At 39.6% G+C, this 24,556-nt stretch overlaps 1 protein-coding gene across 6 annotated transcripts in view; it reads left to right on the top strand.

The window, feature by feature from the left end:
- The window catches only part of NTNG1 (netrin G1), a 390,729-nt gene that overhangs the window by 211,293 nt on the left and 154,880 nt on the right, over positions 1-24,556 (top strand). For all 6 annotated transcript variants that reach the window (XM_051856224.2, XM_051856221.2, XM_051856220.2 and 3 more), the window contains exon 3: positions 13,762-14,402. In XM_051856224.2, coding sequence (XP_051712184.1) covers positions 13,762-14,402 — 641 coding nt within the window. The remainder of the gene's footprint in view (positions 1-13,761; positions 14,403-24,556) is intronic.

Below are 24,556 nucleotides of genomic sequence, written 5' to 3'. Positions count from 1 at the left end.
GTGTAACTGAATGGCCTTGAAGGGTAAACCTTATTAGCTCATGAGTCAACTTCTAGACCCAGGTAGATTTCAGGATCTCTGTTATTAGCCACTAAAGCTGTGGCATAATATACTAAGTCCACATCCCTATTCCCAGAAGAACATGCCTGATTCCTTGTCTACAACCATTTCTATGCTACCTCTTGCATCGTTTTTCAAGGATTTGCCCCACTGATGTGGCTCCTGGCCTAGGCCTTATAAAATTATGACCAGCTCATTCACTACTTCCCCCACCAATTTTTATTTAGTTCTTCATACTTGCTAAAAAACAAACCAAGTTCTTGGCATTTAGCTCCTCCTGTAAACATAGAAGGATGCTGTGGGTTGCACTAGTACAGCAAGATGAGCTTAAAAAAGAGATGCTCCATTCTACAGCTACTAGGAGAAATACTGCTTTTACTGGTGGAGAAAAGGAAGACTAGAAAAGGACTTCTAGGACATAAGTGAAGCTCATACTATTTATCTCTGTCCTCCAATCTTACCAGAAACCCCAGTAACTGTATCAATCACACACAAGTCACTCAGTACTTGGAGTTTGATTTTTTTGTTGTTGTTACATTGCATATTACATCACACAAATTCTATCTACAACTTAGAGACATGATCAGTTCTTAAGCTTCGTCATTTCTTTGATTCCCAGTCACCAGTTTATGGGCAAATCCTTCCAATTTTATCCCATACTTCTAAACTTCCCTAATTTATGTTGTCTCCTTCTTGTTGGTCTATTTTTCTGCTTTCCTGAGGAAGGCAAAGGCAATTTGAGTGAAGCTGTGGTGTTGTGTTTTATAAACAAATTGAGGAAGAATAAAGATTACAAGATGATTCCCAAATTTCCTACTTTGGAAATGGAAGAAATTTGTATCATTCTCAGAGTCAAGGAATGCAGGTAGAGGAGCACACTGAGTACTAATCACTAATTATCAAGCATTTACTACATACCAAGAAGATGCTAAGTACTTATCATGCAAATTATGCAATTTTATCTGAGACTAATATCATGAAGTGCATAAGATTATTATGTTGAAGTTAAATAAGAAGTTGTAAGGCCCCAAAAGTGAAAAATGTTTGTAAAAAATTACACAGTAGCTAAGTGATAGAGCTGGAATTCAAAGCCAAGAGGATCAATTCAGTCTATTAAAACAATCCCCAATAGATATAAGGACTGGACTCACCAGGTATTGCTTTTTTGTGCACCTTAAAGTTTAAATGTCACTGAAATATATATTACTGCTGGGTGGAAGGATGCTAGAAAATTCATTTTTATTTAGTATGGGACTTTTTTTAAATTTTGTTTTATTTTTATATCTGATTGACACATAAAAATTGATATTTTTTATCTCAATACCAGAAAAGTTGCACATGCATTATAAACATAATAAACTTCTTTTCCCAGAGGTGCTTGCCTCTAACTATGAATATGATACCTCATAACTGATATCACTTGAATATCTCTTACATATAAGGACATTTTCCTAGATAATTATAATTTGACCATCAAAATCAAGAAAATCATATGGCTACTTCATCTGTAGGTAACCCTAAGATTCCATTCTGGTTTCACCAGTTGTTCCAATAATGTCCTCTACAGCAAAATGATCTGCGTTGGGCAGCATTAGTAGTCTTCATTGTGCATTGATCTTGAAATGTTCCTCAATCTTTTATGATTCAGTTATATATTACACGACCCTTATTTTACAGAATACCCCTCAATTGAGGGTTGTCTATACTTCCTCATGATTACATTCAGATTATGCATATTTTGGTGAGAATTTCACAAAAATGATCCCTACCTTGTTCAGACCCACCTAATAACGTTAGGACTGAGTTATTAGGAAGGGAAAGAGAAAACATTAACTTTTCAATATGTTGAGTTAAATTCTTATGAATCATTTGAGTGATGTCTAATAAGAAGTTGAATAGAAATTCATGTGGGAAATTAGAGCTGAAGACAGAACTTCAGAGCCATCAAAGTATGAATAATAGTTTAAGCTGTAAATGTAAATTAATTCAATGAGGGAATTCACATAGAATTAGAAGGGAAAAGGTCAAAGAATGAGACCATGGATGAACTTTGGCTTAAAGGATTTAAAATAAAGAGAATAGACAGAGAAAGGTGAAGAGGAGCATATGGTGGAAAGGTAAAAAATAGAGGACAAGGTTAGGAAAACCATGGATAGGACAATATCTAAATTAATTCTTTCTGTTGATCTTTATCTTGAATCATCCTTCCATTTACTTCTCTTTAGAGTAATTGGAATGTCAATGGTAAAGGTGAATTCTGTTAAAATTCTTTTAAATGGAGTCTGCTGCTTCTCTCATAGCTTTAGATGGCCTAATTTTTAAAAAATGATAAAACATTTGAAGATAGTCTATCTTTTATCTTTGGAAGCTCTTTGTTTACATACAGCAGGTACAATGTTCCAAAATTTCACATTTTCCTTATTGTATATATATTTATAATTTAATACATTCCTATTCAAATCTACTTGTTTCCTTTTTTAATTATTATTATTATTTGAAAGGCAGAGTTACAGGGAACAGGGGCAGGGGGACACTAAGGGGAAGAGAAGAGATTTTCCATCCACTGGTTTATTCTTCCTCTTTCTACACTGAGATGTTCAGATCAGTAGGGATCAGACTGAAGATTACAAATTATGAGCCGCTAACAAAGTATTTGAAAGTAAGAAAGTAAGAATGGATGTGAACCCTGGGGAATGAAGAGTAGGGATAAAAGGGAAAATGCCTAGGACCTAGGGACCTAAGCATTCCAGCCAGCTTACACTGCTTTCCGAGGCACATTAGCAAGGAACTGGAGCTAAAGCAGAGGAGTTGGGACTTGAATTGGCACTCATGTGGGATGGTGGCATTGCAGGCGGTGCTGTAACCCACTGCGCCAGAACTGCAGCTCCTCAAACCTACTTTTTAAAAATAAATGATGGAAAGATTTGGCCTAGGAATTAAGTTACCAGTAGGGTGACTGTGTCCCTCCTCAGAATGTCTGTTCAATACTTGCCTCCAGCTCCCGACTCCAGCTTCCTGCTAACACAGATCCTTGCATCAGTGTGGGTTGAAGTGACTGGGTTCCTGCCAACCACATGGAAGACCCAGGTGGAATTCCCAGATTCTGGCTTTGACCTGGCTCGGCTCTGGCTGTTGCAAGTATTTAGGGAGTAAACCAGGGCATGAGGGACTCCTTCTTTCTTTCTTAAATAAATAAATATAAATTTAAAAGTGAGATACATTTTTATTTAACAGGTAGTTTGCTGAGCAATGATGAATGATGTCTGTGGAACCTAGTACGTGAATGAGCACTGGCTACTGGTATGAGCTGACATGAGGCACAATCTCAGGTCTTTCCCCTCTTATCCCTACTCTTCCTCCCCCAGGCTTCATTTCCATTGTTACATTCAAATACTCTGTAAGCTAGTGGCTCATAATTGTAAACTTTAGTATGACCCCTACTGATCTGAACATCTCAATGTATAAAGAGGCAGAATAGCAGCTGAGAGCATTGACCCTGTTGACTGAGGGCTACACTTGTATCCTGACTTGGAGGCTCATTAACTATGTGATTCTCAACGCATTATTTAAACAATTTGTACTTCAATTGCCTTCTATGTAAAATAAGGTAAATAATGCATAGTGTCTATCTTGCAGTATCATTACAAAGACTAAATGTGTTAATATGAGTAACGCATTTAGAATAGTGTTGGATGTATAAGCGCTACATAAGCTTGGCTTTACTGTGTGCCTCACAAGAATATCACATTCAGTATGTCCAACCTTGCATTCTTGTTTTCCTCACAACTCTGAACTTGGCCTCCCATAGCTCAGTGAAGAATGAACACTCACACCTACTTGATCAAGCCAGAAACCTGAAAAATGACTCATTTTCACTTTCTGTTCTCCATCTCTACTTTGTATCAGATCTGGTCAGAAATATTAAGCAGATGCATGAGCTCATGTAAAGCACTATTGATTCTCCTTTCAAAATGTAAATCGCTCCATCCACTTGTGTCTATTTCCACTCCTTCCACCCTAGACCAATCCACTATCATGTCTCGCTTCTGTTCCTTATGTTTAGGTTCTATCAACTCAGAAGACAGAGAAAATTGTTAAAATTTAAGTCAGGTCATGGCCATCTCTCTATCAACTCCCCCACCATCACTCCCCCACCCCCATTCCTCTAAGAGTAACATCAAGAATCCTGTCTGGCATTTTGATTTCTGTGTGATCTCCTCCCTGCCTGCTCCTTCCACCCCCACCTACCATCTCTCCCTCTAGCTTGTGACACTCCAGCAAAAACTGCTGTGTGTTAGCTCCTGTAAAACCCCAAGTTCTGACCCAGCATAGAGCCTGGCATTTGTTACTGTCTTTGCCATGAGAATAAACCACATTTCTGAACACACTGTTAGTGTCTAGTTGCTAGGAGTGACTAGAATGGAGAACACCACTGGATTGCCACAGGTGCAGCAAACATCCTCTGACTAGGAATTTGAGGTGGGTTTGGTTAACCTTTCAGTCTTGGTAAGACTAGTTTTGATAAAGCAACTCCAAGGTGGTTTAGATGCAATATAACATACAGGAGGGTGGTAGAACAGGATAAGTTGTTACTGATTTCTCCCAGACACTCCCAACCTCTCCCCCAGTTATATCCCTGTTTAATCAGTTTTTTTTAAGATTTATTTATTTACTTGAAAGTCAGAGTTACACAGAGAGAGAAGGAGAGGCAGAGAGGAAGAGAGAAAGAGAGAAAGAGAGAGAAAGAGAGAGAGAGAGAGAGAGAGAGGCCTTCCATCCGCTGGTTCACTCCCCAGATGGCCTCAATGGCCAGAACTGCTCTGATCCGAAGCCAGGAGCAAGGAGCTTCCTCCAGGTCTCCCACACAGGTGTAGGGGTCCAAGGACTTGGGCCATCTTCTTCTGCTTTCCCAGGCCATAGTAGATAGCTGGATCAGAAGTGGAGAAGCTGGGTCTCAAGCTGGCGCCCATATGGGATGCTGGCATTGAAGGTGACGGCTTTTCCTGCTACGCCATAGTGCCGGCCCCAATCAGTTTTGACAACATACCTCCAAATCTATTCCAAGCATAAAATATCTTTTTGTTACTTTCCAAAAAATACTTGCAAAATCTCTCTGCAGTTTACTCCATACAATGTCTGTTTATGATATGAAATTATGTTTATGTGCACTGGGTGTAGTGTGGCATATTAATTAAGCATAGTCCCTATCTACACTGAGCTGACAGTCAAGTAGGAGAAGTAGCCTCTAAAAAAGTAAAAGTTTGTATAATTACCAGTGATGATTAGAAATTTCAGAAAGAAATAACATAGTTCTATAGTAGAAAATAGTAATGGGGGGGGCTTAATTTAAGTAAGTGTCAAAGAAAGAATTTTTTTCAGGAGGTACCTAAATTGATACCTAAAAAGTGAGAAGGAATAACCCCTGGGACTAAAGCCTTAGTGAGAGATCATCTTAGGCAAAGACAGTAACAAATGCCAGGCTCTATGCTGGGTCAGAACTTGGGGTTTTACAAGGGTGAAATGGGCACTCCACAGAGTTGTACTGTGTTAGTTGTTACAGTTTATTCTCAAGGATGCATAATAGTCTCCATAGGAACCCAAGTAACCCATTGAAGAAATATGTGGTTGTCTCCTATGTAACCCAATCTCCACACCAAATTGCTAACATCTTGTTGTTTTTCTTTCTGTGTTCCTCACAATGTTTTTAACCTTGGTATTTGTTGGTATCCAATATGTAGCTAATGAATTTGGAAGAGCAGAGTTTGAAAGAAATAAAAAAGAGGAAAAATCAGGACAAATTCATCAGAAACCAATTATTGGGAAATTTTCTTCCTGCCTCTCATGGTCAAGGGATGGCTTTAGCGTGGTGTGCTTTGGGTCTTCCCATACTCTTAAAACCGATGACCTTTCATCCATGGACTTCAAGTGGGTCTTGGACTTGCTTCCTCATGTCACAGAAGAAGGCATCAGTTTTTGAGCATTAGGTCAGAGGCTTTAGGGTTCCGACATTCAAACTAACTCTCACGGTGATGTCAGGACTCAGAACATTCCCACTTTCATATTTTAACTTGTCTTGTTTCTCTCAAGGTTGCTTTAACTTAAATGCTGACAGCCCTCTGCAGTTTTCTGTTATTAACATGTTAGCATCTGTGTTCTGGTCTATTTCAAGAGTACCTCTAAGGGAAAATAGTGTATTGAACACTTGTGTTTTTTTTTTTAAGAAAATATTTTTAAAAAGAAATTTCCCCAGTGCTTACCATAATATCACCTCCGTGCAGGATTGTTCTGGAGACAGTTACTGCCAGGCTCTCTTTAATCTGGTAGATTTTATATCTTCCGTGCCTGCAAAGTAGTGATTCAGGTTGCTACACAGGAATCCAAATGTGTGGGCTGCGGAAGTCTTTGGATCCTTAAAAGCCTGGTTTTCTTGACCTCTGTGGCCTTCACTAGTTTGGAAATCCTCATAGTCATCCTCTGTGGGGATTTGCTCAGGTGTCTATTATGACCCATCATCTGTGACTTGGCCTCCAGGATTCTCCTTGCATAAGGGTTAAGCTTCCATGTCTTTATTTTTGAGTCAAAAAGTCCACAAGGTGTTAGTATTGTCAGGGAGCAGATTGAAGCAAGGTACATCTTCAATCAGGCCTTAAGTCCCTGCCTATGCCAGGGAGCAAACTTTGCGGTGCACAAAAAGTTCCATTAGAAGATGGAGTGGTCATTTTTAAACTCCAGAGTCACCCAAACAAAACCCTAAATGTCCCCCCATTCTTAGAGCAGCCATACATTATTTTGCAAACTGAAATTTGAGACTCATGCTCTGACAAAAGTCTCAATGATCTCAGAATATGGAACGGTCAGGCAGTCTAACAGTATTCAGGCTAGCTTGTTACCATATGTCCCCAACAATGGGACCCAGCCTACCAACGTACAGGGCAGGTTACAATGGGATTGCATTACATGGACATTCCTGAGCTTTGTGTCCTAAGAACCTGGGGCCAGCAGGAACCAGGCCGCCTTATGGACCTTTGCTATCTGAGGATACACAGTCTGTCTCTGTAGCTGTGATCGCTGGGGTTTGTCACTCTGTCAGGCTCAGTGGTACTGATATTTATCTTTCAGGCTTTGGCACAGATGTCCATTCTCTTGGCCTATGCTTGCCTCTGGCTCTGACTTCTCCCTGCTTCTGCCCACTGCCAGTAACAAAGCTATAAGCCATGAGAGGAGAGGGACTCCAAGCAAGAAGGAATGGTTGGGAGGCTCCCAAAAGTACTAGGAATGGGAGTCCCTTGGACCCAAATGTGCACCTCTTATATGAAAGATTTGACCACCAGTCTCCCAGAAACTGGACTGTAAGCTTGACTCCCCAGGAAGATGGAGGGAAGGTGGGAAGGAAGCCATCTGCCTAAGACGATGGCTAAGCTTCACCCTTGCAGTTAAAGGACAGTGTGCATGGTCTGTCTCTCTGAGGAGTGAAGTAGGCTCTACATGCCTGCCACACTCTTTAAGGTTTTGCATTAGGAAAGTCTAATAGTGTCTATTTCAGAATTGCAGCAGAAACACGTTGGGAGTCCCATCCCTCAGTGATGCTTCTCGCCTCTGTGTCCTTTTTAACTGTCACTTATCAATAAAACAAGCAAGGATGGGCCAGATGCAGATAGGTGTGAGGCAGCTCAGTCTCATTGTTTTTCATGATTGGCTTAGGTGTTAACCAAAATGTCTCTCACAGACACGTGTTAGTACACGCCTGCTTGGCATGTAACTTACATTTCAGTAGCAAATCTCCCATGAGGATCCCCTTTATTTCCAAGTGTCATTCCCAATAGTTTCCTAATAGGTATAGCTTGGGAGGACAAGGCAAAATGAGAGCAACACAATGTTGTATTTAAACAGCTTATGTAGGGTTTTGTTTTGATTTTAACTCTGAAGGAACTAAGTGTCACTGGCCGAAAGAAAGACACCTCCTATCAATAGAAGCAGTGAAAGCAATTCTGAACTTTTAGATATCCTTCTAAATTCTGAAAGCACATTAAGAAAGAATGACAACATTCCATATTGGTTACAAAGTGTTAATTAATAACTAACATTAATTCTCCCAGAGGTAAAATATTAACATTTTAGAATGAAATTTAACTTCACAATCTTCTTCTAATTGCTGTAAAAATATTTAGTAGCAATGTCTGTTTAATTATTTAGGGATCTTTTAGTGGTGTAAATATTATCTACATAGTCATAAATATTTTCTGCTTTGTCCATAGACAATCAGCTAAGGATCTGTTGCTTGTAGAACTTAAATTAAAATCTACTTAAGGATGCCTGCTGGCCACAAAATAATTACTTAGACTTGCTGATGCCTGAATCTGCTAGATTTAGTAGTTGGAAGTGTTCTTTGCTTTCATAAGTAGCAGAAAGTTGCTTTTTCTTATATAAATTTCATCACAGATATTATTAAAGAGGATTAGGGTGGAGTTGAAGTAGTTGAAAATTTAATTAATCTAATCCCTTTAACACGAATTGTTTTCATATTGATAATTCTCTGTAACAACAGTATTACAGATCACACCCATGTGAAATATTTACACTAAATATTTTAGCATATAATCTCTCCTCCAGCTTTCCCTTTGGGGGACAGTAAGATTTTCAGCTTCTTCTGCTCTGTTCTTTCTGTTTCCTTTCTCTCACACCTACAATGCAGGGGACCAGAATGAAATCTTTTTTTTTTTCCTGCTCTGCTAATTTTCTCTCAATGTCATTGCCTCTCAGTAAGTTATGTTAATGGCCATCAAATCATTAATCTCCTAAAAGAGGATGAGTGCTATGAAATAAGGAGAACAGTCCAATTGATTTTTTTTTTTTTTTTGGTATCTACAGTCATTTGGTGTAGATTCTCATTTGAAATGATTTGTTTACCCATCGATTTCAATAAATTGTTATGCTGCTGAAAATATCACTAAGAGTAGAGTCAGATGAAGGACAAAACCGCCATCCTGGCGCACCTCCTGATTATGCGCAGCGTGGATTGGGAATTGTTCTTAATCTGCTCAAATGTCACACTATCGGGGAGACCTTCTCTGACCTCCCCATATAAAATTACACCCACTACCCTTGCACCAATGCCATTTCCCCCTTTAATTGGTTTTATTTTTCTCCATAATAGTTATCATAACGTGACATTATAAAACATGTTTGTTTGTTTATTGCTTCTCCCCTATCTGAGATGGAAAGCACCACAGAAACCAGACTTGTATTTGTTTCCTGTATCTTGAGAAGCGAGATGAGTACCTTGAATGTAGTAATGTAGTAGATAATCAATAAATGTTGAATGCGTAAAACTTTTCTCTCCTTATTCAAGTGTCCAGAGCACCAGGTCTGTGCACAGTTACAAAAACTTAACACAGATGTTGACATTTACCTGAGCTGGCTGTTCCAATGAGCCCCATGGAAGGGAGCCACGTAGATCTAAAGTAGAGATCAAGTGTTTTCTGTGATCGCATCTTCATTAAAGAACCGTATCTGGGTTGTGTCTCCACACACGTTTACAATTTTAAGAGTAATATGGTGCAGAAAAGCTCCAAGGATGCCCTCTATGGAACTCTATCTGTAGACTATAAGTAGGGGGCAAATCAGCTGAAAAGCAACTCCATGGTCAGATAAGTTTATGAAACTAGGTATTACATGAAGCTAAGCAAGGTTTTTAATGTATCTCAGATATATGATGATGTTCATCAGGGTGCTCTGAGACAAGAAAATCTTAAGCTCTGTTTCCCAAACTCAATCTCAGAAATTTCCATTCTACCAGCCAATCCTGTTTCTAAGACAGGGTTGTCACATAAGGAACCCCACTGACTAGGGGGTTGAGCAAATCAGGGCAAGGGTAGAGGAGTTGTTCTGGCATAACTCTTTCTTTTTTATATGACCTCTGGCGGGTTATTCAACATTGTGTACCTGTTTCCTCTTCTTTGAGGTGACAATGAAAAAGATTGCCCTGGATAATATATGTATAGTGTCCAATGTGGAAGTGCTAACTAAATGTTGGATATTACCAACACCTTTCCCTGAATGTAGGAATAGATGTCTTTTACAGAGATTAATTCAAACATTCTTTCTAAGACAGATTTGTTAGCAGTGACCCATGCCCTGTCACCATCTGAGAAGCTCTGTGCAGCTAGCTAGGCTAATGGCCCACAAGTGCTATCTTTCAACACAACTGAAAACAAATGTCTGATAACTCACTTTGGTGTATCCTGTGGAATTGATTCCTCTTGTTTCCATACCCCTGGCTCTTGTCAAGATGAAGGTGGTAGCGTCAATGTTAATGATTGTGCAGATGGCTACCTGTGGACAGGTTTTGAAATGACAATATTTTTTCAATAAATCTCAAATGCAGGTGTGATTTGTGTAAATCTGACCCTTTCCAGCAAAATGCACATTTACATATATTTAGAATTTATAAATCCTGACAGATTCCACAACATTTATAGCCCTCCATAAAAAGCTTTTGCAGGTTGCAGAGCTTAGCACTTGGTTCTCTGGTATGCTCAAGAGAGTTTAAATAATAATAAATTTGATGATTTATTCCACCTGGAACAGAAACTTATCCATGCTACCCCACCCCACCCCCCGCCCCCTTGGCTCATTGTGAAGGGGATGCCTATAAATAGGCACAGACGCTGGAATCAGGAATAGGGAATTGAAATTGGAGAGAGAAGTACAGAAACATTTCCATTATCACTGATTTCTTGAGTATATTTTTAAAACAGTTCTGTTCCTCAAATAATGTACCTTCTCTTCTTTCTCTTGTGCTGTCTCAATTATACTGAGTCCCCAAACCTGTTGCCAACTTTTGGATTTGGTTACATTAATGGGAAAGAGAGAGTGAGAGCATTAGCTGATGAGGTAGGAGAAAGTTGCCTCTGGGGATACCAAACAATTCTCCAATGTTCATCTTATATTTCACAGGAGTCAGCCAGTAACTGAGAGTCAATATCTAAAGTGTAATCTCGTTATCTAAGACCCAGCTACAGGTATGATGAAAATCCCACTGTTCATGAAAAAGAATGAAGAACTCTTACCGTAATTACAAGAGAAAGCCCAAGGACCATGTCAGAGGGTTGGTTCTTTCACCAATCCCTGTTCGTATTTATCTAACATGGGAGAAAGGAGACATATAGTGTTAGGAAAAGAGTTATAGAATAGAGAGGAGGCAGTGCACACATTTACAGCCAGACCAAATTTATTCAGAGAAAGTAAATCCCCAGAGGTGGGTGATCAGCTGCCTGCGTGTGCAAGATGGAGCATGTGGCAGAAGGCCCGACCCCAGGGGCCAGGCCGTTTTAAGGAGGGCTAGGGCTGGGGGTAGGGGTAAGGGGGCAGCAGGGAGGGGAATTTCAGAAACTGGGCAGGACCTTGGGAACCTGGAAAAGAATGCAGAGTGGGGTATGAAGGCAATAAGGTGTGAGACCCAATTGAGTTTCAAGGGCAAGGAATACATTCCTTTGGGCAATGAGGGAGAATGGCTGAGCCTTATGTCCTTGTTCCATCAAGATGTTCCATCACTTATCCACAATTTCATTTTCCATGCATTCAGTTATTTGTGGTTAATCATGATCTGAAAACACTAAAAGGAAAATTCCAAAAATAAGCAATTTGTAAGTTTTAAATGAAAGCACCACCTGAACAGCATGGTGAAATCTTTCGCCAACCCCATTCAGAATTTTTCCTTTGTCCTACACATCCTCCCTGTGTATGCTACCTTTAGTCACTTAGTAGCCATCTTAATAATCAGATCAACTATCAAGTTATTGCAGTTTGTGTTCAAGTAACCCTTACATAGCAGCTTAATGCTACATCACAATGTCTACCTCACTCTCATCACCTCATCTTATCCAATGATGTTATATCATCTCATATCTTCCCAAGAAAAAGGGTAAGTATAATAAGATACTTCGAGATAGAAAGACTGTGTTCACATGATTTTCATTACAAGTGTATTATAATCATTCCAATCTATTATTATTTTTAACCCTGTCCTGTGCCTAGTTTATAAATTAAGCCTTGTCATAGATATGTACATACAGGATAAAACACACATATAAGACCCAGTACTATCCATGACTTCAGGTGTCCAGGAATGCATCCCCATGGAAAAAGAGAAAGTACTGTACCTCAATAGTTGACTCAATTTGTTTTCTTAAAATGAAAATGAAAATCTGGGAGCAGGTCTTTCACCATAGAATCTACTGATGAAAGCTGAGGATAGCGAGTTAGTGTAGTAGAAGTGGTGTTATGACTTACATCCAGTTTCTTGTTAGACTGAGCTGTAAGGGAAGCAGCCTTTGTTAAAAGAATAATAATAACTGACGTCCCTGGAGAGCTGCTTTTAGGCCTGCACAGAGAAACAAACCTATCAAGTGGCTGCGAGTTCATGTGCAGCACCCTCTTGTTTGAGTAGATTCCAAACTCTGGATCCAAAGGCTCCACACCTAAAGATTCAACTAATCAATCAGAGAGGGAAATGCCTCCCACCAAAAAAATTTTTCAAAAAGTTCCAAAGAGCAAACTTGAATTTTCCATATGTTGAGCACTAAGCTGAACCCATAGGAATGAAGCCATGTTAGGCACACCTGCTGTAGCCTCTGACCTTTCACAACTACTTAGTTTCTCTCCAGCACTCATGTGAGCATTGTTCACCTCTTCTGGTTCATGTACTACATTGTTAGGTCTACAATGGTTCTTTTTGTATTGAACATCTACAGACTATTTTTTTCCTCATCATTATTCCCTGGACAACATGGTATAATTACTATTTATGTGGTGTTGGGTATTATAGAAAATCTGGAGATGATTTAAGTATACGGGAGAATATATACTGGTTACCTGCAAGTACTACACCACTATTTTATATAACAGACTTGAGCACCCAAAGATTTTTGTGTCCCCAGAAGGTCCTGGAACCAATTCCCCATGGATTCAGAAGGACAATTGTAGTGAGTTTTTTGTCCTGATAACTTGGACCACACTCCCAGCTCCAAGAATGTCCTGAGCAATCCTCTTATCTTCAGCTAATAGGATGGCAGATGTTTGGCCCAATACCAGAGCCTGTAGTGTACCACATTTTAATGATTTGTGGTGAAAAAAGTAAATGTTTTAAAACCAGACTTTATGAAGCAGGGACCTAGTTAAGTATGATGGATTTGAGGCAAAGCCAAGAGAAGCTGAATGTTGTATGGGGACATTGTTTTCTAAACAGGACATGGGTATGTACGGTTCATTGCTAGTTCTAAAGCCTTGCTTGAAAAATGACTTTTTAAAGCACTGTGCTGCTAAGGAGTGTCCTTGAGCCAGGGAGGAAGTCCCTTTGCTTTTCTACAGCATTGTTCTAAGAGGAAGCAGAGGAGCTGAGCTGTTAAACAGTTGCTTGGTGTCTTTGTGCTTCTGTGACCACATTATGTATCTAACATATATGGGGTAAATAAATTATTCTCATTTCTTAAAGCCCATGGGAGGAAAAAAGAAAATTACCTTATTGTTCAAGAAAAAAAAAATAAATAAATTCTACTACAGAGGAGAATCCAGTTAGGGCAAATAAAAATATTTACTGAAAATGGCTTTGTTTTTTCTCTTCCTGGTCTCTTAGCAATAACAATATGGCAAGACGTGTGTCAACCCAGTGTTTTGACACCCCTCTTTGTTCTTCTTCCACAGGGTAACCCCTATATGTGCAATAATGAATGTGATGCTAGCACCCCTGAGCTGGCACACCCCCCTGAGCTGATGTTTGATTTTGAAGGAAGACACCCCTCCACATTTTGGCAGTCTGCTACTTGGAAGGAGTATCCCAAGCCTCTGCAAGTGAACATCACTCTGTCTTGGAGCAAAACCATTGAGCTCACAGACAACATAGTGATCACCTTTGAATCGGGGCGGCCAGACCAAATGATCCTGGAGAAATCCCTGGATTATGGACGAACATGGCAGCCCTATCAGTATTACGCTACAGACTGCTTAGATGCGTTTCACATGGATCCCAAATCTGTGAAGGATTTGTCACAGCACACGGTCTTAGAAATAATTTGTACAGAAGAGTACTCCACAGGCTATTCCACAAATAGCAAAATAATCCACTTTGAAATCAAAGACAGGTTCGCGTTTTTTGCTGGACCTCGGCTACGCAATATGGCTTCCCTGTACGGACAGCTGGATACAACCAAGAAACTCAGAGATTTCTTCACAGTCACAGACCTGAGGATAAGGCTGTTGAGACCAGCTGTTGGGGAAATATTTGTCGATGAGCTCCACTTGGCACGCTACTTTTATGCAATCTCAGACATAAAGGTGCGAGGAAGGTAAGCGAACATCTGCCAACCTTGAATGGGAATGGGTGGATCTAAAGGAAACTCCAGCATGTTGGTCCCACAGCTGGGAAGGGACATTTGTCAATTTCTGCTGCAACATTTTCTCAGGAACGCTAGTGAGGAAGTAGTTTCTGCAGGCATTTGAAACCCTTTGTACTCAGCAGTAATTTGTAATCCCAGGCTTGCTGTCACTGAACCTGGCAGGATTCTTTAGAACCTAAACAAAAGCCAAAAAGAAAAAAAAAATCTTGCCGGCGCCGTGGCTCAATAGGCTAATCCTCCACCTTGCGGCGCCGGCACACCGGGTTCTAGTCCCGGTTGGGGCGCCGGATTCTGTCCCGGTTGCCCCTCTTCCAGGCCAGCTCTCTGCTATGGCCAGGGAGTGCAGTGGAGGATGGCCCAGGTGCTTGGGCCCTGCACCCCATGGGAGACCAGGAAAAGCACCTGGCTCCTGGCTCCTGCCAGGATCAGCGCGGTGCGCCGGCTGCAGCGGCGGCCATTGGAGGGTGAACCAACGGCAAAGGAAGACCTTTCTCTCTCTGTCTCTCTCTCTCACTGTCCACTCTGCCTGTAAAAAAAAAAAAAAAAAAAAAAAAAAAAAAAAAAAAAAAAAGAAAAAAAAATCTCATTTGATACAGAACAACTCCTTAGGTCAGGAGGTGGTTTAAGTCTTTAAGGTAATAAGCCAGGGGAGTAAAGCCAGTTGCTCTCTAAGGGAATGAAAACAAAAAATACTCCTTGCCTTTGTATTTTAATGAAAGATAGAGTTTCAGTGTGGTACAACAGTCTGTTTATATTTTTTTATACTGCACACTAAAACTTTCAGCAGTAAAAATTGTGACTCTTTAAAAATATTAAATCAGAATCAAAATCATGTAAGGAAGAATGCATTTGTTGATGTGGAGCAAGTTCTACTTTTAAGTTTTTGAATGTCATTGTACTAAAAAGATATACCATTTAAAATATGAACCTAATCAGGCATTCCTCATAATGTAGATCAGTTATTGACGGACCAGCATTGTGATATTCATAGTCACAGTTTGAGATATCTTTGGTTTTGGTAATATAACTAAAACACGATTGAGCAAGTTTTCTAAGACTTTTGAAGATGCTTAAATGAAAAACTTAAATAAAGAGAACCAGGATCCCTGTCAGAGGTTTTCAACCAACCGTTACATGTGGTATATCATCCAGTAAACCACTCAATGGCAATGGAAGCATGAGCTAACAAGTGAGGAAAACTAAAGGTAAGAGGGGAGAATTCAGGAAATAGAAAAAAAAAAAAAAAAGGAAAAGAAACGCAAAACAGTAATCACTCTAAAAATGCCAAGAGCTTTAAATCAAAATATATGAGAATAAAAATATAAGTGACACATATTCTTGTAGATTTAATTAAGTAATCATAAAATTTAAGCAGATATGGCAGTATTCATTCAATTTACTGGCTTCCAGCATCCTTTAATGCTGCCTAGAACTCAGACACTGGAGAAGCATGCTGACTCTGGTTCTCAGAGGGTTACCTTGCCTGTGTGTATTGTCAGGAAGAAGGGGTTACCACTGTTAATGTAAAAGCCACAGTGGATATGCAGCATGGATTCGTGGGTATTACCACTCAGAGTGGGTATTACTGCTCAAAAGTTTCAGTTGTGGAAAAGGAACTGGGACTGGTGGCCATCAATTTTGTTCCAGCTTCATGTTTCTCCTGAAAGAATCAAGAATCTTAAGCTATGGAGCTTTTATAAAACTTATGACCAAGATCTTCATGGTGTGTGATGATGTTGTTTTTAAAGCAAAATATGAGAAGCATGCATTGATACACTATTGAGCTTGTGGGCTCCAGGATATAGAGGGCAGTTTATGTATGGGCCAGGGTAGCATGATGGGGCCATATGCAGCCATGGTCCCAAATATGAGTTTGGTGTTTATAACAACATATAGCCAATTACACTCAGGAGCAATTCAGCAAAAGATTATCAATTTCCAGTATCTTATTCTTGGGGACAAATCCCAGAAGCCTGACTTTCCCACATGTACTCATTTGCCTCTTGTAAACACAGCAAACATTACAAGCTTTTTGCCTAAGGGATAACCATTGTTGGGTCATATTGTTAGTACTGGATATGCTTTTTTTCTTTTCTGTAATAATTTAAAAGAAAATATAAAATATATTTTTAAACCTAAAGGCAAGGCAGGCATTTAGACCAGCAGTTAGGATTCCAGTTAAAATGCCTGCTTTTTTTCCTGAGTTTGATTCCTGGCTCCAGCTCCTGATTCCAACTTCCAGCTAACGCAGACCTTGAGAGGCAGTAGATGATGGTTCAAGTGCTTGGGTACCTGCCATGCCCATGGCAGACCTGGCTCCCAGCTTCCGCCTCTCACATTCCCAGTCTCGTGGGCATTTGGGGAGTGAACCAGCAGACAGAGGTGTGAGGGAAGCTCTTGTCTGCCTCTATCCCCATCTGTCTCTCTGCATCTCGAATGACATAAATAAAGCTGAAAGCATTTGTAAGCATTCCCCACTGGGTCAGATCCACCTTCTTGTAATGGTGGCATGTTGCAAATGTAGAATCCTTCCAGATTTATCACTTTTCTTTTATACCTCATCCTGGTAGTGTTCTCCATCTTCACTGCAGCCTGAGTTTGGAGGAATCTTCCTCCCATCTCCAGGACTCACCTCCACTGTCTTTCCCTGATCACCAGTCAAGTACAAGCAGGTGAGAAGCAGCTGGGCAAGGTGAAAGGTCCGGTAGAGGTGACCACCTTCCATAAGGTTCCACTCTGTCACCTCTACACTCTGTCCAACTTCCTTAGGGCAAATGCAGTACTGGCATGTACTGCACCAAGCACCAGATGGCTGGAGTATTTTTAGTCTTAGGGGAGGGACTAAAGAATCAAGGCCTGATGGCTCGGGCATGTCTCCAGCTTTTGAGTTATATAAGGAAGATCTGCTCCTGATGGAGCCACTAAAGGGAAATGTTGAGCTATTGCCTGGTTCAGTGGCCTTTCAGCGTGGACATTGATATAATCATTTGACTCTTGACAACTCTGATGGAGTGAATGGTCTAGATTATCTTTCTCTTATACAACAAATCATGTACAGGAGGACTAGATAGATTTTAATGGATGACCTCTAAGGGACAGTTCTAAGGTTTCCTTTTCAAGACGATCATGACTGTTAAACTTTCCAAAACGTAACTGAGGTCTGTTTCCTATGCTATCCCCATCTCTCCAACCTTTCCACCATCCCGTGCAGTGCCTGCAACATTTTACATGCCTCTACATGTCTATATCTGATCATGATAATGATATTTTTCTACTTGTGACTTACACCCCCTTGCCCACCATAATGTGGGAGTTTACGTGGGCTATTTTGGGAAAGTGAAATGGAAACAAGATGTAAATATCCACAAAATAGTGGCAGAGAATACACAATGTTTTTTCTTGAAATATTAAATTATGAAACAAAAGCAGTTGAAGATCTTTGCTTAAACTGACTGATAGTGGATTTCTAGTCTCTACTTCTTTATGCACATGTATATTTTATACATAGTGTTTGACATAAAAATGAAGCTCCAATTGTCATTAGACTAATGTCGCATTTATGTTCTGTTGGGCATGTGATACATCTGATGGCTATTTTACTAATGACAAACTATAATCTCATTATTAAAAATTTATTTCTCTTCTGCTACATACTTACTTTGCTTCCATTTACTCCCTCTCATTGTGTATTTATTAAGATAATGGAGGAAAAAGAGGAAACACAGCTATTGGCAATCTCAGTGACTCCGTAGTACTTACATTGTTCAATAAACCTAATAATCTTCATGGACTAATTCTGACTTATGGATGTCCTGCTTCAGTAAGTCAGGGTGATTTTCTCTTGTGAATAATAGACGAGTGCAGTGTGCCAGTACCTTAATTAAAGAGCCGCTCTCTTAGTCTTGATCTCATTTTAATTTACAGGGTAATACTACAATAATATCACTAATGGAAGGTACATTAAAGGGCATCAAGTAGCATTAACTGTATTAAATTATGGTACTTGTGTTAATTAACTGCTGAAACAAGATGGTTCTAATGGCCAAAAAAGGTCGTCTAGTGCATGAATAAAATGTGCCCAGATGAGGGGTGAGAGGAGAAATGAGGAGTTGATGTTTGTTCTGAGCATCTTTCTGTACAGGCAGGGGGTTAATTCAAAAGCTGTTAAATATAGATAATGTCCAAAATGTTTTCTGAGTTACACAGTTGGAAATTTTGATTTGGAAGTATTTTGTTTCCTTCTAAGCTTTCCATCATTAAACGTAGTGAAGAATTGAACATGATATTTGTCAGATACATAGATTTTATAGAGAATAAACAACATTGTTTATTGTTTCTTTGAGGTGTGCCTTTTTGAGGATGTAATGGGATTTATTATGATAAATTTTAAATCTGAATGACAAGTGAATGTTAATTTGCTCATTTATTTTTAGATATGCTATCAGCAACACATCAAGTGACTTGTTTTGGACATAAGACAATAGAGATTCCACTTTAACAAGAACTTTAAGATTGAATTGTAATCAATTTTCTCAGTGGCCTAGAGAACTCTAATTGCCCCCTCTATTACTTGCATTTTTATGAAATATCCCTAAAGGTAGTCCTCAGTAATTGTTTCTTAATAGAATTTATTCATTTCTTACCCCTTTTCACATCCACTCAGGCACCTTTATGGGTAGGCAGTTGTCAAAATATAAATAGAGTAGTTTCCCTATATCCACGGTTTGGCTTTTGGCAGTTCCACTTACCCATAGTCAATTATAGTTCAAAAATATTAAATGAAAAAGCTCAGAGTAAGTAATTTTAAGTTTTAAATAAATAAATACATTGTTATAATGGTTTTATTTTATTTCTAGTATTGTTCTTAATCTCTTACTTTGCCTATTTTATAAATTATACTTTCTCATAAGTATTTATGTTCCAGAAAAAACATACTGTCAGTTTCCATACTGTCCATGGGTTCAGATATGTCCTGTAGGTCTTGGAATGTATCCCCCTCAATGGAGAAGTGGGGGTAAGAACAACTGTAATGTTTTTGCTTCTTCCTCATCCATTGTTGACCTCTAAGAAGGGAGCCCAGCAGCTCCAGCACAGAAGCTCGACTTTCACAAAGTTTCCAGTGCTTTCCTCACCTCACTACTGCCCCAGCTCAGAACCAGAGTCTCCTTACCTAGTCCCAGGATCTGGTCAGGGCCAGGGCCAGAGCATGTCTCCCCTCCTCCCCTCCTCCCCTCCTCCCCTCCACCTCTCTGCCCTGGCTATGAGGAGTGAGAAAGGCCCACTTCACTCTCACTCTCACAAGGAGCCAAGCTTTTATTTGTAAACCCTTCCTGTTTGCATGTTACTGTCTTGATAGTTGCCATAATCAGAACAAGGTGAAGGTAACATTCACGTTAAATGGTGAGCCCCAAAATATAATGTGTCAAGTAAGTTAGAACACTGAGAGAACTCTAAAAAGTAATAGAGCATTTTTCAAATGTTTGCAAAATTGTGTAACATAGAAGTGATTTTCTAACTACAAAAGGTTTCTCAGTTATTCTGCAAGTTCTCTAAGTCTCCTAGCCACAACTCAAATAAGCCTACCAAAATATTTACTTTTCACATCTCATGTAAGAGGCATCCCACAAGACACTTCTAATTTGCTGAACTTGACCGTGATCCATTCTTTCCCAATTAGTTCTTGCTATCAAGTTTGGGCTTTTCTACCACTTAACAGATTCTGCTTTTATATCACCTTCCTTCTGTCTGTCATCAGTCAACATTTGTCCTCCGTCCTGGGACAGATGCTGACATAGTCTGCCAGAGAGATGCGCAGGCATGGTCTTTACTCTCAAGGAACTGAGACCTAGCAGGGCCATGGACTCATAAAGAACAAAAAAAAATGATGACAGCATGGACTAAGTGCTTTTACTATATGAATGTTTACAGCACTACAGTCACAGAGAAGGGGTGACTAATTTAATCTGGGAAGGGAAGTGAAAGCTTTGATGAGACTGTGACATTTGCATGGTGTCTTGAAATACATGCTTTCCTGTGCCAAGCAGTCAAGAAAGAATGAATATACCAAGCAGACAAATTATGCATTCAACAGCACAGCAGTTGGGGAGCTCTGAATAGCCGGGAGTCAGTGAAGTTGAGAGTCCTGGGAGAAGACCCCTCAGTGTCTCCCTACAGAACTTCAGCATCTCCAGGAAGCACTAGAGGCTCCCTTCATCTTGCTCTTGGTGTCCCCCATGCCATAAGGAATCTACAGCATGGATTCTCACATATCAAAAGGTGCAGATGAGAAGTATTTTAAGGCAGTGATAGTAGAGGCTGTTCCAGGGTGTCTGTACAGACTGCAGAGCCACTACTTTGCTTAATTGTGCAGTAGTGACCACACAGTAACTCTAAGCCCTGAGGCACAGAGTTCAGGAAAACTCCACAAATTCCACAGAAGACAGCATATAACAATCCATTAAGACTTCCTTACCAGATCAATAGGACTTGGCAACCAATCAGATGCTGAGGAAGAACTAAGAGAAAAAAAGTTCTTAGTCAACTGAAGGGGCAGTAGAGCCATAAACTAATAGGCCAAATAAACACCGAAACAGAAATTTAGTCAATCATTTTGTTAATTTTTTCTTGTTGTTTGGCCAGTTCAAGTAGTAGGAATCCAAATGGCAGTTCCAGCTATGAATTTGAAAAAACTGTGTTAGAATTGCAGAAAGAGATTTGAGTTAAATATACAAGTTTAAAAATTATTGCCTTACATATGATGGTTGAAATTTGGGTAATAGATGACATCAAAAAGCAGGTTTTTTTCCCCTTATAGTTATAAATGATCACAGTCATTTATAGAACACTATGAAATACTGCCATTTGAAAGGTAGTTTCTACGAAATTGAGAAATAATCTAGGGGATAGGAAATCCAAAGAGAGGGAAATGAGTTATGGTAAACTATATAAATAATAATCCTTTGTATTTGCATGCACTAAGTTTATAAATTTGTTGTCAGTTGTCATATTTTCTTTCATACCTACAAGACACTTGTGAGGCAGGTGGTGTTAAAATCCTTTTTACAGTTGATAAAACCAAGGACCAGAGAATGTCCATGACTTCTTTTTTCCAGCATAACACATAAAGTAGTAAAAATCAGTGTGCTAATTAAAAACCTTATGTTTTCTCCAAATGTTATGCTTTTCCAGCCACACCTCCCTAAAGTGAGCTCAGAACATATAGGAGACTCAAACAATTCTGAAAGGAGTCTTTTTTTTTTTTTTTTTTGGACAGGCAGAGTTAGACAGTGAGAGAGAAAGAGACAGAAAGAAAGGTCTTCCTTCCATTGGTTCACCCCCTATATGGCTGCTACAGCCAGCCCACTAAATAGCAGCAAACAGATCAATCAATTCTATGATTCTGCCTTTCCTGGAATGTTCTGGAAGTTACACACTTCTTAACTTTTGATTTAGTATTTCATGTTACTAGGTTGCTGTATGTTTATCTGAACTCTAACTTCTTCGTTTTCCCCAACTTTACTCTTTTAAAGATTTATTTATTTTATTTGAAAGGCAGAATTATATATAGAGAGGGAAAGACAGAAAGAGACCTGCTATCCACTGGTTCCCTCTCCAAACTGCCTCAATGGCCAGGTGTCCCATGTCAGTGCAGGGGCCTAAGCAAGTGGGCCATCTTATGCTGCTTTCCCAGGTGCATTAGCAGCGAGCTGGATCAGAAATGGAGCAGCTGGGACTCAAAATGGCTACCATATATGATGCCAGCACTGCAGGCAGTGGTTTAACCTACTATGCCATAACACCAGCCCCCATTTTTCTCAACTTAAAAGCATATGATTGGATTAATTTGTCATATTGTATTAAATTCTAGGTGTTTTACTGCTATAACAAAATTATGACAGTTTCTCATTTTTTGGAGGAAAGAAAAAACAGCTGAATTTTCTCAACATTATTTTTTTCTACCACAACTGTATGTAAGTTTTAATGTCTACAATGGCTTTTAATTGAGGAGAATTATCAGAAATTAAAACAATTCACAGATACTAATAGACAAGCTTGGAAGTGGCCAACTTTAAGAACACTGACCCTTCAAGTGACCCTTTTATTTTGCCAATTATTTTTATTTCAGAGACAGACAGAGCTCTCATCTATTGATTTGCACCTCCAAAAGTCCCCAGGGCCAGAGCTAGGAGCCAGGAATTCAATCTAGGACTTCCAAGTAGAACCCAGTACCTGAGCCAACATCTTCTACCTTCCAGGGTCTGGATGGCAAGAAGCTGAGAATCAAACTGAAAGTCAGAGAAACAAAAATAGACAGACCTAGGGATCTTCATTCCTCTGATTCAGTCCTCAAATGTCTGTAGCAGTGGGGGCTGGACCAAACTGAAGCCAGGAAACTGGAACTCAGTCTGGGTCTCTCACACGGATCAAGAAGACTGAAGTACTTGAACCGTCACCTACTGCTTCCCAGAGTTCATATGGCAGGAAGCTGGAAATTGAAGCATAGCAGGATCTCAAACAGGCACACCAGTATGGCATGTGGTTGTCCCAAGCAGTGTCTTAGCCACTGTGCCAAATGCCTGGCCCTGTTTTCCCTTTTAATCAAATCTACATTCCCTTTTCTGAAACTGTAGTAAATAATTGCACTGCCTCTTCAGACAATAAAATTTCATAAATTGACAGTCAATGAGCTTATCCCCCAGGTCTTTTTTCCAAGCTGAATGGATATCTCACCATTCTACCATCTAAAATATAATTTGTTCTTCTCTTAAAAAGAAGATTAAGTCCAATAAATAAGAATATTTAAATGAAAAGCTTAGTAACCACAATTAAGAAGAAAAGAACACAAAGCAATGCTACTTAGCTGCAGTGGAAATGGAGATTTACAGGGTGTTCCCATTTTAAGTGGGCTACTGCATGCCATTCTGATTTGGAACTTATTTTTCAAATTCTTGAGAAATTCTTGAACTATAAACAGAATATATGCATAAGCAGATCATTTTCCTCTGAGGTTTGTATCATTATAAACAGAGAAGGTATCTAATAATTCCTCCATTTAACTTATAAACTTCATTAGCACTCAGAAAAACAACCCTGTGTCTTTTTATCCCTAATTCCCTCAAGCCATAGATATTTTCATGCTAGTGGGTTATTAAAGGAAAAATTTCTCTTTTTTAAGAAGCATAAGGATATTTAGGGGAAAATACTACCTAATGAAGAAATGCAATAATTTCATCTATTAGCTTAGTATTTATTAGGGAATCAATATTCAAAGTGCACCTGCATGCCCAAACAGTGGCATATTCTTAGCTCTTCTGTCTCACTTCTGGAGCCATCTTCTTTATCCTAATTCAGCAATTGATCATTTGGGGAGTTCTTACTGGGCTTGTTTGTTTTATTTCTACAATCAGAAGCATATAGTTATATGTTAGAAGGTGATGGTGATTGATTTATATTTGGTGTAATTTTTTGTGGATCCATGCTATCAATGGTTCAGTAAAGAGACCATTTCCATTCATTCTCCAAATGTAAGAACAAATGTGTCTTGGAATCCATGCATAGTTTTCTTCATAATAAGCAATAAATTTGAAGACTGATCATTTGCATGGATTTCAAAAATCTTTGTACCAGGCCAGCGCCACGGCTCACTAGGCTAATCCTCTGCCTGCGGTGCCAGCACTCTGGGTTCTAGTCCCAGTAGGGGCACCAGTTCTGTCCCGGTTGCTCCTCTTCCAGTCCAGCTCTCTGGTGTGGCCCAGGAAAGCAGTGGAGGATGGCCCAGGTGCTTGAGCCCTGCACCCGCATGGGACACCAGGAGGAGGCACCTGGCTCCTGGCTTCGGATTGGTGCAGCGTGCCGGCCGTAGCAGCCATTTGGGGGGTGAACCAATGGAAGGAAGACCTTTCTCTCTCTCTGTCTGTCTAACTCTGCCTGTCAAAAAAAAAATCTTTGTACCAAAATAAACTTTTATTCCATATTTCCATAAATTCTGGAAATGCCACCATATTTATTCCATTGCAATAGTGGTCAATATTCCACTTCAAGAATTCACTTGTAGAAATATGTTAGTTTAACCAGAAATCATTGCTTTCATTTAGTCTCTTAAT

This window comes from Oryctolagus cuniculus, chromosome 7 (assembly GCF_964237555.1).
Source record: "Oryctolagus cuniculus chromosome 7, mOryCun1.1, whole genome shotgun sequence".
Lineage (NCBI taxonomy): Eukaryota > Metazoa > Chordata > Mammalia > Lagomorpha > Leporidae > Oryctolagus > Oryctolagus cuniculus.
The sequence above is the reverse complement of the archived record's forward strand: the minus strand, read 5'-3'. Positions and strand labels throughout refer to the sequence as shown.